The sequence below is a fragment of the Desmodus rotundus genome, chromosome 3, assembly GCF_022682495.2.
Source record: "Desmodus rotundus isolate HL8 chromosome 3, HLdesRot8A.1, whole genome shotgun sequence".
NCBI classification, from domain to species: domain Eukaryota; kingdom Metazoa; phylum Chordata; class Mammalia; order Chiroptera; family Phyllostomidae; genus Desmodus; species Desmodus rotundus.
This window is the reverse complement of record NC_071389.1, coordinates 186,526,377-186,541,850: the sequence shown is the minus strand read 5'-3', so window position 1 is coordinate 186,541,850 and position 15,474 is coordinate 186,526,377. Positions and strand designations below refer to the sequence as shown.

At 36.0% G+C, this 15,474-nt stretch overlaps 1 protein-coding gene and 1 long non-coding RNA gene across 7 annotated transcripts in view; one reads left to right on the top strand and one right to left on the bottom strand.

Moving 5' to 3' along the window:
- The window catches only part of LOC123478576 (uncharacterized), a 37,239-nt gene extending 33,203 nt beyond the window's left edge, over nt 1–4,036 (top strand). The window contains exon 5 of the long non-coding RNA XR_006653821.2: nt 3,876–4,036. This is a non-coding gene — a long non-coding RNA (uncharacterized lncRNA). The remainder of the gene's footprint in view (nt 1–3,875) is intronic.
- Nucleotides 1–15,474, bottom strand: part of MYBPC1 (myosin binding protein C1) — a 77,667-nt gene that overhangs the window by 27,705 nt on the left and 34,488 nt on the right. For all 6 annotated transcript variants that reach the window (XM_053921961.1, XM_045186884.2, XM_071221089.1 and 3 more), the window contains exons 11-18: nt 10,043–10,209; nt 8,091–8,223; nt 6,195–6,319; nt 5,143–5,248; nt 4,035–4,201; nt 2,240–2,402; nt 1,193–1,299; nt 725–858 (exon numbers count right to left, since the gene is read on the bottom strand). In XM_053921961.1, coding sequence (XP_053777936.1) covers nt 725–858; nt 1,193–1,299; nt 2,240–2,402; nt 4,035–4,201; nt 5,143–5,248; nt 6,195–6,319; nt 8,091–8,223; nt 10,043–10,209 — 1,102 coding nt within the window. The remainder of the gene's footprint in view (nt 1–724; nt 859–1,192; nt 1,300–2,239; nt 2,403–4,034; nt 4,202–5,142; nt 5,249–6,194; nt 6,320–8,090; nt 8,224–10,042; nt 10,210–15,474) is intronic.

Genomic DNA, 15,474 nt, shown 5'->3' with positions numbered 1-15,474 from the left:
AGGGCTCACTCTTGGTGTTGTATATTCTATGGGTTTCGACAAATCTATAATGACATGTATTCATAATTATAGAATCGTATGGAATAGTTTTGCTGCCTGTAAAACATCTTATGTAGGAAGCCATAGGGTCACATTGCAAACTGGCGCTAATCTACTACTCCAACCTTATTATTCTCCTCCTTACGGTGCCTCAGTCACACTGGCTTTCTTTTTATTCCTGCAACACATCAAGCTCATTCTCTCCCCCTGTCCTTTGTACTTGACTTGTGGTGCCTTCACCTGGAAATCTCTCTTCTCTGATCTTCATGTAATCGGTTTCTTGTTGTCATTCACCAAATGGTCACTTGCTAATCATATTAGCCTATTTTTATCTTCACAGCACTTATTATTATACCATGCAAGATAATTATGTCTGCCAATTTATTTAATAATTCATTGTCTCTTTCTCTTCCACCCCATTCCCTGACGTTCATTCGCAAGAAAGATGGACTGTTGTTCACCGCACATAAAACATGTTGGTCACACAGCAGGTACTCAAAACTATGAAAAGTAAATGAATGATTATTACATTTGTCTGAAAATCAGTGATCTTTCTTTGTCAAAATAATTACATTGTTGCTGTACCCAGTTTATTTGCCTCCTTCTTTCATCTGACTAATGGAGGGCCGAAAGTGGGGTGGGCAGAGTGTGTGTGTGTGTGTGTGTGTGTGTGTGCAGAACAAACCTTGTCTGCTCTGCTCCAAATGACTTTAGGGGGAGGTTCTCCACTGATGGGAATTTCAAGACGAAGTTTGTTTCCTGCAATTACTGTCACTGTATTGTCAGCGTCGAGACCATCCAGGTTGATTTTAGGAGGATCTGGAACATTAAATACGGCCTGTGTTATCAGACAGTCATTCCCCTGGGAATATCTGGGCTAGTACTTGGCTACTGCTAAACATTGGTAGTAACCAATATTTTATCTGACTGAAAAAGTGTAAGAGGAGTTAATTAATGTAGATGGCACCTGGCACCTTGCAAAAGTAGTTCATTGTAAGATTTCTTAAGAATCAACCATTATAATTAGGATTAGTAACAGTTACGTATTTTTTAATTTAAATATCACATGGGTTTGAATATGTTACAATTCCAAGGTAAGCAAAAACAAAAATAAAAGAACAGAAGTCTGCATAGGTTTCCTTCATCTACTCACCAATAACATGGACTTTGGCAGGCAAAGTAACAGAGTAGGCATCTGGTGTGAATACATAATCACCTTCATCCTCAATGAGAGCATTGTCTATCACTAATTTGTGGATTCTAAGGAAACAAGAAAAACATAATTCTAAGACTTTACAAAGATTTAGATTGTATATGACCCAAACTGAGAAGACACCTTGTTTTTATCTGATTAACTTGTTTCTTGTAGCCTGGAGAGAGAGAGAATAATATGAAATCTTAATTATCCTATTTATTGGTCCATATCAAATATTTATTTGAGGCTACATGGAATTATTTTTACAAATGCAACTTAGTTATTAGGCAAGAGTCTCTAATTTTTTTTAAATCACATAGCATTGAAAAGGTTGAAAGAAGGTATCTCACTAATGTCATACTTTAAGATTCAAGAAATTATTAAGAATAGGCTTGACTTTGGTTTACACACCAAACCTTAGATTAACACTTCATAACTTTATTGAGGTCAGGAACCAGTGAAAACCTGGTAGACACCAAGGATTTTCTCATTGGAGCAATGCATTTTTGTACACACAGAATTACAATTTCAGAGGAGTTATGAGGGCCCCTGAAGTTCATTCATGATCTCTTTGGAATCCACGGATCCAAATTTGGGAACTCATATCCTAGATCTTTGCTAGATTCTGGTATATTATGCCACCCCCTCCAAAAAAAATCTGTAGAAAGGTCATGTGATACTCATTGGTTAGGGACAGTTAATCCAGTTCGACCTCAACTAGAATGTAGTACCGTTCTTCTAACCTCGTGTTTAGATCGGAAAGAATCAGTCAGTGGGTTTTGAATAGATAAAGTGCCATAGTGTATGGTACAGATCCAAGATCACAAGCAGGACATGATGTACAACAGAGAAATCACATGTTCTTGCTATTTGAGAGCAATGAGTCAGAAATAGATCCTTTCTCCATGACTGCTCTTCAAACACCCTTGTCAAATACGTAATTTAGGAAGTGGAGAAAGTGAAATGGGGACCAGCCCTCGCTCAGGGATCTCCTAGCTTGCTCACCTTCCTTTGTGGACAACCTTGAGACGGTCACTCTCCTGAACAGGAAGCCCATTTTTAGTCCATTTTCCTGGTACATTTTCAGAGATTTCACACTTCAAGCAGACTTCTTTTCCGAGTTTTACAGTCAGATCAGTTAGAGGTGTGAGTATCTTCAGAGGCTTCACTACAGAAACAACAGATGGTTGTAAGTGCCAGACCCAGTCTAGACAGGCCAAGGTGGTATCATTTCAAAATGGTGCAGTCAGTTTCGCTATTAATGCTGGTTCTGAAAATGAGAATTTGTTCCAATGCAGTTGATATACTAGGGGACAAATTAGAGCAAAAGACAGATTTTATGTTTGATTACATACAATTTCATTCATGACAAAGATGAGGTGAATCCAGAAAACTGCACCCAGCTGGACTGAGCCAGGTAGCACCACACAACACACACGTGCACACCCCTCACACATCTGCCAGCTGCCTCGGTTCACCCATGTGACATGAGCCACACTCCTGCACAGCTGAGATTACCACTATCCATCCAATTTCAGATAACCTCTGCCCACCCCTTCGCAATAGCTCACACGCTGCAAAACTACTGACACCACTTCCACAAGCAAATTTCAGGTCTCCTTAAAGGTAAAGTATCATATATGTCGCACTATTTATTAACCATTTTACATGTGTAACCCTCTGCTAATCGTTTTTGTTAGGTTCTTATGGGTTTTTTTTAATGTTCTTATATATATTTTTTTAACGTGTTGCTGACAAAATTTTTGAGTGTTGTGCCCATAACCTTACTTTCCCCACCAGTCCTTCGGTTTTTATTGCTCAACTCTGGCTACGACAGTGATGTTTAGCACTGCGTATGTTGCATTGTAGCAGAACTGACTGCAATTGCTTTATTTTTTATTGTTAACGTCATTAGAGGCATAGAATCATGCAATTGCTTTAAATGGATACAAATATCAGATAAGGATCTGCCTATGATTAAAAAACATTTTTTGAAAAAAAACTCATGGACACAAACAACAGTATGGTGCTTGCAGGGGTGCTGGGGGTGGAAGAGAGTATAAGGGGGATAAATGACAATGGAAAAATACAATAAAAGTAAACTATTAAAATTGTCTGCAAATTGAAAAACCCCTCTTTCTGATACTAAACTAAACTCTCCTACATTCCATGGACCATGGGAGTGGATTGAAATTACTTTTGCAAAACTCAGTGACCGTATAAATTGCACCTGGACCCAGAAAGAAAGTAAAGAAGCAGGATTTCTGCTCTGTGTGTATTACCGATCTTCTTGTGACGTTTGCTATTTTAATTTTCATGGTCAACTGAAAGGGACAGACCCTGCCATTGGGAACTGGCTAGAAATAGTGGGCATTTGGGGAAATACATTAATTCTCTCATGCTGCTGAAGCATATTATCAAGTTAGCTCTTACAATGTTCTCAATTGAAGCCTGTTAGTGGAGTAACTTCTCACCCCAAATGTAATCACAGAATCTTGAGCATTTGTTTAATGAATAGATAGCAAGTTCACCCGTGAATTAAGCAACTGTTACAAAGCTTTTATATCATATCTAAGTATTTATTATCTATTTATACGATTTGGAGATTAAAATATTTTTTAACCATGGGTTCTTTTCTCAGAGACCCCGACTGACATGACACGGACACTTAGCTGGAGTGGAATTTCATTTTACATGTTCAAAATTGCCACGACCAGAAACCAAGTAGATTGCAGCCGAACTGACAAATGCGACACCGCGAGGAAGCCGGCATGGAAGACGTCACAGAAGTCTTACTCACAGTCGACAGTAAGTTTAGCGGATGACTGTCCTCCCGTCGTCATTACAGAGTACTCTGCGCTGTCGGCCTTGGTTGCCCCTTCGATGATCAAAATGTGTTTTTTGCCCTCAACTTTAACTTTGTATCTTGATTTGGGACCAGGGATGATCTCCTCACCATTCTTAAACCTGGGTTAAAACAGATTATTTAAAAAAATTGACAAATGACCCTTCAGAAGATGGGCCTTATTGGTCTTGTTTTCCCCACATCCCAGTGTGACGCAGAGTGTCGGGCAGGTACCAGATGCTCAAGAACTATTTACTGAATTATTCTATAAATCAGTCTATCAATGAATTAATGTTATAACAAATGTTGTCCTAAAAATGACATTAAAAGAACATAAGCCCCCTCTTTCCACCCAAGATCAATCAGATGAACATGCTAAGAGTGGATATTACCCATGTTTGGGGGTTTACGTACACTGGTGAGAATAGCATTTTAGTACACTTTAAAGAGAGCTATGATTCTAGATTAGAATGAACAATCTACTCTGTGCCAATTAGTGAAATTTTCTATACTTCTCAACAAAGCACTTCAATTTAGGATTCTGCATCATTTAGTCTTTAGTTTTGAAGTGGCTCAAAGAGAACTTGAGCAAACACCTCCCACTGACAAAAAATGGTTTTATTTTTTAAAGTAATTGGTGATTCTCAGTCTAAAATATTTTTCTGAGGTACTGTAGCAATAAAATGACTAGGAATAAAATGAAAAAGCAAGTATATTTTCAAGGTTGCCCACATGGTATGCTGAGAGAAAGCATGGTATAGAGGTGAAGAGCATCTGTGGGCTTTGAGGTTAAACAGACCTGGGCAACCTTGAACCATCCATTTATTATTAGGATGAGCCTACTGCCCTACATCATTACGATATAGATTTCCAGGTCTTTTTCAGTACCTTAGGTTAAAAAAAAACAGTTATCTTAGTATGGTTTTAATTACCACTTCTACTAACACAAAAGAGATTGAGATTCTTTTCATACCTGTAAAACCAATTTCCTAGTCTCCAAACTATGAAGGTACTTTTTGTGTGTGTCTATTAAAAATGAACAGACCTCAGAAAAGCTATTTACCATTTTACATTGGCATCATCTTCAGACACCTCACATTCTAATTCCACTTTCTCCCCACAGTAAGCATTTGTATCTTCCAGCTGTTTGGTCACCATTATTGGAGGCTCTAGTGTGAAAAAAGAGGGAATCAGAATCATGAAATGTCTAAAACCTGCCTCACAACCCCAAATTTCTCCCCAGATGAAAAACCAACAGTAAGAAAGTATCACGTCACAGAGCTACGGTTAGATGGTGGTAGATAGGAGGTGGGGTCTGGATGACTTTTCTTGGCAAAATAAATAGCTGACAACTCCAGGGAAATTTTCCCAGTTTTCTCAGAACTTTTCAAATCAAATAAATTATTATTCTAGAGAGCAGACAAAATGCATCAAACATCATACTGGGAGGGTGGCAAATAAGATACCAGGTTGAAACATTTCTGATGAAGGAGACCCTTTAAAACTGAAACTCTTTGATTCTGGTTCTAGATGGATGATAGAGATTGCAGAGTTGTATTAATCAGTGGACCTCACCAAAAAAAAAAAAAAAAAGAGAGAGAGAGAAAGAAAAAAGTAATGCCTGGCGTCACTGACATCCTGTCTTTTCCCACAATGTCTTAGTAAATGATAGTCTATAGAGTCCTCAGAGCCAACCACTGATGCTCCTTCCATTAGGAAACTGGTTTCAAGAGAAATCTATTTGTGATCAGCTGAGTGTGTGAGATGAGGATTATTCTGTAGACTTAACTGGGATTCAGAAGTTACAGCTAGAGCACTTATACTGTAAAACACTGCTTGCTTAAGTCAAAACCTCCAGGCTGTTTTACTCAGCAGTTTTTTTTGTTTGTTCCCCTTGGCTCTTCTAGTCTCCAACAAACCTGCAGATTAATTAGGATGCACATGAACTGCCTGCATTAATGTGCAATGCAGAGCCAGTTGAACCTCCAAAGTCAACCATCTCTAGAGATGCTACGAGTTCTGCTCTGGAGCCAAGCGCTCACCTCATTACTTTCATCTTAATTATTGCCCCTGGGAGATGGACAGTGATGACTGTCGGAAGGGATTTCACTCTACCTCTCACGAAGAGCTCAGTGGAACATTTCTCATCACCAGCTGTCACGTAGTACTCCGAATCATCTGTTAACGCACAGTTATTGATAAACATGATTCTTTCACATCCTTTATGTTCAAAGATGTATCTATTTTAAATAGGAGGAAGATAAAGAATCCATTAACTTGATTTTATTTTCTTTACTACCAGAAAATTTGGCTTATAATGTGGTAATGCTTGAGACACAGAGATGTAATTTTGATCTGTCACTTATGTAGCATATCTTACATAGTTTAATGAATATCAAACATGAAACCAATTTTTATCTTTATACTACAATAATGTAGTTCATGTGTATACTTATACATCAATATTTAATTTGTTATTATTTTATTTTTTGTTTAAGATTTTACTTATTTTTAGAGAGAGGGGAAGGGAGGGAGAATGAGAGGGAGAGATACTTCAATATGTGGTTACCTCTGGCATGCCCCCTACTGGGGACCTAGCCCCCAACCCAGGCATGTGCCCTGACTAGGGATTGAACCAGTGACCTTTTGGTTCACAGGCTGCCACTCAAACCACTAAACCACACAAGCCCGTTATTATTTTCTTTTACACAAGATTTTTATTTCAAATATATATATCAGTACACATATGTTTTCTATTAATTTTTTTAACACATTTTTGGAAAATAGGGTTGGCTGAGGTTGTCAGAGAGACTGTCAATTCTGTATATTTTTAAAAAATGACCAATTTATCTACTTTGCAGAGGGACTGAGACTTGATCTTGTTCACTGATTCCTTGATTCTACTCCTTGCCTAGGCCATGACACAGATTTTTGGGGGGCAAATAAATGACTATATAATTTAAGCAATAATATGGAATTCATGATTAATATGGACAGTAATTCTATAGAATGTGATATTCTCTTAAATGAGTTTAAGAACTCATGTTATCATATCACAGTTACCATCACTAAGAAAGAACTTGGGTATTTGGAATTAAAAAAGAACTAAAAACCAAGAAGTTTGCAAAATTTAATTATTTGTGACTTGGCTTATGGATGGGGGTATCAGGGCATTATAATAGAGTGCAGAAAAAGATTTCATCTGGGCAACTCTCAAATTGAAGATTTTAAGAATAAAACACTGAACATTTTCTATATAAAGATAACCAAGTAAAATCAAGTTTTTGGTAAATTCAGGCCACCTTCAAGAGATTTTTACCAGGTACAAACATCATCATCGCAAAGTCACTCTGTAGGCACGTCCTCATTTAGAAATTGGAAGCCACCTAATTGTACTACAGAGTGACAGATTTTCAGGATTAAAGTCTTTTATAAATGTTTGCATGGCTCCTGTTAACTTAAAAAAATATATTGCAGTTGAAAATCTCTCAGGCTGAGAGGTAGCTCTGTAAAGCAGTTTCATAACAGACTGGCGATACTATCAGGCCTCAGGGATTAGTCTCGCTCCTTCATTTGGGAGGGAGCCAAGCAATAATAAGACACAGGCTTTAGTGCTACTCTGGAAAAACAGAAGTTATCTAATTGTAGTGTGACTTCCAGCCAGTATATCAAATATCTATTTCAAAATTTTATTTTAAAAAATTGAGAGAAGTTTGGTAATGCTCTGAAATAATCCTATATAATCTGTAGTGACACAAAACCATAATTGAGAATCACTTGAAATAGTTTGTATATAATTAAAATATAAAACAAGGATTAATTTGTATAATAGTATAATTTTAATGGTTCCAAAATACATAAAAAGTTTTTACTCTCTCTCTCTATGATTTTGCATTACAAATTATGATTTTGCATTGCATAACTAAAAAGTTGTTTTATTCATAGAAAATTAAGTCAAACTATTATTTGATTTTATACAGTTATCACCAATTACTTGCAAAGCTCACTTACTTTGTACTGGGTCGAATTTCTTGACCATTTTTATACCATTTCACCTCCAACTTTGGATCTGCCAATTCCACAACAAACCTTACCCTGCCTCCTTTATCAATCTGATATGCAGGATCAAGAATTTTCGCAAAAGCTAGTAGAGAGAAGAAGCAAAACTACATTAATATGCATTTACATAAGCTATGAATTTAAACAGTCAATATATGTCTAAAACGGAAAATTGAGACTCAGAGAATAAAAAAATTAGAAATCTTCTAAATTATCCTTTATATTTTAGAATTTTGTACTGTTTTGTGTACATTAAAATGGTTAAAAAATTAAAGAGAATATACATGTTTTTGGAAGAAACCATAAAAAAAGAATTATTGAAACAGGCTTTAAAAATGATTGTCCTAATCCTTCAGGGAATGTATAATGTAAAGCATCCAAATGAAATTAAACTTGAAGAACATGCTTATCCTTCTAGCATAATTACTGTCAGGATTAGTGGTATTACATTTGTATGTCTTCTATGTTACAAATAATTTTTTTAATCATAGACTTTATGAGCTAAATTCAGTGACTCATAAGATTAAATTGAATGCCTTTGACTAATTGAAATAGGCTTAACAGATATTTTTGCATTGTGGATACTTGCCCAAATAGTGGCACATTTAAAATAACCCATATAGTTAGGAACTCAGAATTTCAAAAATTTTTAAATAACATGGAACATAGTGGTTTTTAAAAAATACTGCCTTTAAAAGGCCCTAAACAAAGACAGTTAACTTCTTTTTTTATTTTCATATTATTCTCTGATTTTAAAGATAGTAATTCTCATTTACACAGTTTGTAAAACACCTACAAGCGTGGAATGCCTCATGAAGCTGTCAGGGTTGCATTTCCATCATTCCAACTTTATTAAACTACTGCTTAAACAAGATCACATCCTCATATTTTAACAAGATAAAATAAATACTAGCTTTAAAAAAGTTGCCTATCACATACCTCAAGACATCAATTCAGAACTCAGAATAAGAAGACCCGTGCGGGGGAAAGAGATGTCGTTGCTCTACACTTCAGAATTCTCAGGTCTGTGACTCAGTCCCAAACACCTCTCAGAAATAAAACTTCAGGAGTCTGAGAGAGTGGAGTCTGAGAATAGCCGAGAAACAAACCACTTCTACATTTCTCGGAGATCGTTTCTCAACCAGTTTACAGGGTGGTTTAGAAATAAAGGGTAGATTTTTAAAATGAGGTGGTGAGATTTTTTAAATTCTATTTGAACATTAACACTCAGAAAACAATAATAGGGTTGATGCGTTAACCTGATGTGTCATATAACCATAACTGACAATGACCAAGTACTTTCAAGAGCTAATAGTCAATTTTAAATGTATTTCTTTCTTTCTTTTTCAATGTCAACATCTCAAAGTGTGTGTGTGTGTGTTTAAGATATTTTAAGCCACAATGAACTGCATCAATTTTAGATCCCCAGGGAGCAGCATAGCTATTTCACGAAACACTTTGATAACTTTATTGGGTGTGAGAAGTGAATCCCCCACACCCCATCAAAATGGGTGCAAGAATATGATGGTAAAATAAAGAGAAAGGGGTCAAGAATTCGAGAGTGAGGGAGATGTGGAGGCTGGAGAAAGGGGTCATTGAGAAGTTACCAGTGACAATGAGAATATTTAATATTCCATTACATGCCGTATTGGTAGTACTTTTAATGTAATTCTTCTGTTACCTTAAACCTTCAGTAGCTTGTCTGCTACCTGAGCAGCCAGCCAGTGCTGTGCCGGGGAGTAAACAATTTCACTTGAAGCCAAAGGTAACCGAGGCAACCATAACTCCGCATATCCCCCACCAAACCCAGGGAAGTAGAGGAAGGATCACCAGCAGGGGTTTCACGGTTCCGTTCGCAGAGACAAAACTTGGCCCCTGCGGCCACGCCCTCTGGGCGGACTCACCTGCGCTCTTCTTCTCCACCCTGCGCATGCGCTTGAGGCGCTTGAGCATTCCGCGCAGGTCGGTGATGCCGTACTGGAAGGCGATCTTCTCGTACTCGTTGGGGTTCGCATTTTTCAGCAGCTCCCACACGTCTATCTCAGGTTCTTCCTCCTGTTGCTTCACTTCCCTAACCGGGGAGAACCATTGCCTAGTTTAGCAGCCACCCACTGGCCCTTAAAGACCGGAAAGGTCGAGTTACTCTATGGATTTTTCGGTTCAGTGTTGCAAGTTCTGTTTAGTGTCTGAGTACTTAAGCAGAGAAAAAAGTCTATTGGCTTTGCCTGAAGTGTCAGGGAAGCTTCCAGATAGTTAGAGATCAGATACATGCACTTATGTTAACACTCGTTTTCCTGGTGAAAAGCATAACATTAAGGGGAGTGGAGACTATTGGGAACTAGACTAAGATATTTTTTCTTATTGTCAACTTAAAAGTCTGGGAGGTGAGATTTTGAGGAATTTAAGATCAGTTTTCATCTGGGCTATGGGTACTGAAAAAGTTGTGAACAGTAGATTAAGAACTAGAAGTTTTAAATGTTGGTCTATGGAAGAAAAAGTCTCTCTCCTTTCACTGGTGCACACACTCTGCCCGTCTCTCTGTGTATGCGGACAGTACACATACAGTCCACACATCTTTGGATTTTGCAAACAGCATGTTTCTTACCATATTAGTAAATGTGTACGTTAACCATTTCTGGCTGTTTTTGTGCAAAAATATTTAAATGCCACAAAGGGTTTTTGGATTGGTTTGTTTTTCATATGAGTTTTGTGGATACCTATGTTTTTTTTAATATTTCTTTTTTCTAAATTGTCCGGGGTAAAAGAGAGTGAGGCCAAAAATTTTTTCATTTTAAAGTACTATTTTGAAATTTTTAGGGAGCAATTTTGGCATAGTCATAAAGATATACATGTTAAACTTGAAAGCAAAGGTTCAGGGTTATATGAACAAGGGGATAGTAACTTCCTAGTGTAATTATCAAAATTCTGACCCCAAATTTTGATCACTGACTAAAGAACATGCAGAACATGTAAAAAACCTACGTAGCTAAAAAAAAATATATAAGATTTAAAGCACACTTGTCTGCCCTTATTTTAAAATGAAAAAATGAAACAGAAACTCAGGAATAAGCACTCTTTAGGAAAAGATACTTCGTGTAAATACAAAATATAATTTAAATTGATTTCCTTCATTGGCTAAATAGTCTTGATTTTGTTTAAGCTTAATTGACTGTTTTTCATGAGATTAATTTGGAAATATTACAGTGGCTACTTACTGTGAATAATGCTGGTTTGGATACAATTTTCCAGGAACACTGGTCAACACATCTTAAAACATCATTGTGAAAACAAACTCATGCTATCATTGTTAGCGAGTGATGGTTACATATGTTTGCATTGTCACATGAATTACACCTGTTCCAGCTTCTTGAGGAAATACTTCATTGAGACTATAAATATTAACATAGAGTTTAGGGTGACGTTAGGCAAGGATGCTTCTGCATATCTAATTTCCATTGTCATGTAAGTCTTTTTCCGCAGTGGCAGAGGATATTGAGGCTGATCTGGAAAGTGCAAGGAAGTGAGAGGTCACTGGTTCACCAGCAACGTTTATGGAAAGCACTGGACAGCACCATTCGAAAAATGTGCCTCTTAAAAACTCAAGACACTGGAAGGAGACGACCTGGGATGGTGAACACACAATGCAGTGTACAGATGATGTGTCATGGAATTGTGCACCAATGTCACCCCATAATTTCAATAAAAAGGAAGAAACTCAAGACACAAGTATTATCTTCATCTCACTGAAATAACAACACCTCCTATTAACATGAGGAAATCAAAATGCTTGAGAAAACTGTACTGAAGTTGGAATATTGGTAATCATTTACCAGATCTACTAAATCTACTGCCTGAAAGCAGTCTAAATTTCAAATATGTTTTTAAAATATTTTGTAGGAAGTCTTAGAGAACTGCGATTAAAATGTGTATGTATGTACTTATGTATATGTTCTCTGTGGGTGTTTCCTCAATCCACTTTATTAGTGCTCTATTTTTGTCACATTCCAGCCTCGGTAGAAGTCCCTAAACTGTAATACTATGCCATAATACATTGTTTTAAATTTGCATTTCAGCCAAGAAGAATTAGACGCACATTTTGAGTGTCCTTTTGACCCTGGTAAAAGGACTTAAAGATATTGAACTAGATTAAAATAGCTAAAAAGAGGCACAAGTGAAACTCTGAGGTATAATGAGATCTGTGAGGTGACTATTTATATGATGGAAGCTGGTAATAAAGGTCATTTTCAGTGCGATTTTTAAAGTTTTGTTGGTAGGTTCATAAAACTGATCATCCCCACCATCATGGGGGGGGCGTGTTTTTTTGAGACACCAAAACATACCTCACTCTACCACATTCTTAATTTCATCAGACTTTGAACAATGACGACCTCTTGTCTATTTCTCGCTTTTCTCTCCATCACTTAACTGGATCCCAGATTGCCAGGTTGAAGTATTCCTCATTTTGTACTGGAATGTGAGATCGAGGCTCCCATCTGTGGCATTTCTTTAACTCATCCAGAACATTATCTTTTCTTAACATATCTGGCTGCAGATGGCCTTATCTGCATGGCTACATTAATTTATAGTAGGGAGAAAAATTCTAATTTCTAAAGGCACTTCTGATTCCTTCTAAGCACTGGGATTGACCTATATAACATTCAAAGTATTTTCATCTACATCAAAATTTCTATAACTTGATTCTGGTGAAGTGCAAAGAAGTTATAAAAATTTTATGTAGAATAAAACTTTCAAGTACTTATACAGGTCAAATCCCATAACAAGATGTTGCCTGAAATATTTACTAGAATTTCGTTAATATCTCTTTGAAATGTGCTGGCTTTCTTCAGGTCAAGGATATCTTTAGTTGAATGGAGATGTTGGTTGTAATGATATTTATTCAGATAGGGATTTTGCCACAGGTTCTTAAGAGAGTAGAAATGGTAACTATGTGTCATTACCACAATGAAAACATATGCAATTCACAAATTAGTAGGAAAACACAATGATTTCTAAAGTTGTATTGGTAGATTAGTACAGTATATTAAATGAATATAGTCTTAGGTCAACAGCAATCTATTTATGAGTCAAAATCATGATCAGGGGATGTAAAGAAAATGAGAACAGGAGACATATTGGCTGCCCGGGTTTTCTAGTAATTTTTGTCTTTTGTCATTTTCACCATTAATCAGGTGATTTGTTTTCCTCTGCAAGCTACTGGTAGAACTAGTCTATTCTTTTCTTCTTTCTTTTACCTTTTTAATCACAGTATGGCATTTAATAATCTGTACCACATTTTGATTGTTTGATTGACACATATATGAATGTATTTTGTTTCTTTACAAATATAAACTCTTCAAGGGCAAAATGCCACACTTTTGATGGACATGTATATTCAACACCTACTGCGAGCCATGCCTTTTACATGTAATTCTCACAATAATTCTATTAAGTAGTTTTTATTCTCCACATTTACAGATATGGAAACCAAGTCTCAGAGAGGAACGTATAATTCGACCAAAGTCATATAATTTGTAAATGGTAAAGGTGAGGCTCAAATCCATGTTTTTACCACTACTGTTTCCTTCCCACAAATATGTGTTCATCCCTTTCTGTATGCCTACCACAGGAAAACACTGTATTTCTTTTCCTCACATTACATGTAGCATTGTATTCTACACACAGACACAACATTTAGTATTTTCCTGGCTAAGTAAATGATCACGGTGGGGGGGGGGGATATTCTTGTTTTCTTAAGTGTCAATTTGTATTATAAATTGAAGCATCAATATCTGAGGCTGATTCCAAATGGTATTTCTTATATGGAGTCACAGGAAGTGAGCTGTCTCAGAAAAGAGAAACTTGGAAGTAGGCCCCTGATCTGTCTCTAAATAGTTGTGGGACTTGGGGTGAGTCAATCAACATTTCTGGTCTCTAGTTGCTCCCCTGTAGAATGAGGAAGAATGAGGCTCACTTAAGATCACGTCATATACTATCGCTTTAAATAAATTTGAGGAATTAATAGATATTATTGAGACTAATGATTATTCAAAATATCTAAAGGAGGAAAGATGATTTGATTTTGCCAAGGTCTATTGACTGGCTAATATCCATTGGCAATGAATAATTTGCACCTATTAATATTTCTGTTCTCAACCTAAATGTTTAGAGTTTTCATTCATTGAAACTTGAATCACGGCATCTAACTAAACTGAGAATAACAAGCCCAGTTATCTCTACTTATAATTTGATGTCAAGCAAATTTATACTTGTGTTCCTTTAATAACCACAGCAAGCCCTAAAAGGAATAAAGAGTGAACCTGGAAGGTTAAATGAAAATCAATATCAATATTATTTATTATTAATTTAGAATTGTAGTTTTACTGTTTATTTGCAAATTTACTAAACACAGTCTCAGCAAAAATTTCTTTTTGTTGTTTCTGCACTAAATATCTGGATATGTTTAACTTATATGTAACAAATACAATATCACATATGATGTGATTATATATAAGCAACTACATGGACAGAGATCTTATAAAATGATATGTGCTAAACATTTGCAATAAAATTACAGAAATTTTATTGCAAGAGAGAACAATGTTAAAGGGTGTGAGTGATAATACTAAATATTTATTTCCTTTTTACTACCATAGTTTATTTCTTCTATAATGCACATTTTTATTGACATTTTAAACATCTCTGAAAGAAGGATGTATCTTATAATCAATAGTTTGTCATAGTAAACTTTTTGGAGCAATTTTTATTGCTTAGTGATTTATGAAATACAATATACCTTAAAATTATTGGTGTCTTAGATTTGATGAAATACACTAAATCATAAATACTATATTAAAGTAGGCCTGCCTTTAAAATACAGGGTCTGGCAAAAATAATGCCCCCTTTTTTTACTGCAAAATCTTTTATTACAAAATCATAAGCATGTAATTCTGTAACATAGCTACCACACTCAAGCACACCATATGACATTTTAGGTGATATGTGCAAATTAAAACTATAAATTATTACACCCATATTATTAACTTACCAACCACACTCAAGCAGGCCTTACTTCTGCCGGACCCCTATATATTTGCAGAGACGTCTACCAAAATTGTGAATTGATTTTTCAGAAAAATGGAGGCTTTGTTTATTTAATCATCACAGGGAATCATGATTGAAATGAGAGAAAGTAGATGTTTTTCGGTATTTAAATATTTTGTCTCGGTTTTCAATTTCTTCATCCCCAATGAAGAAAATATGCAAAGACTCATAAAACATTTAGGAAGAAAATTTAAAAGCATCAGTTAACATCTTAAACAGATTAGTATGCTCTTGT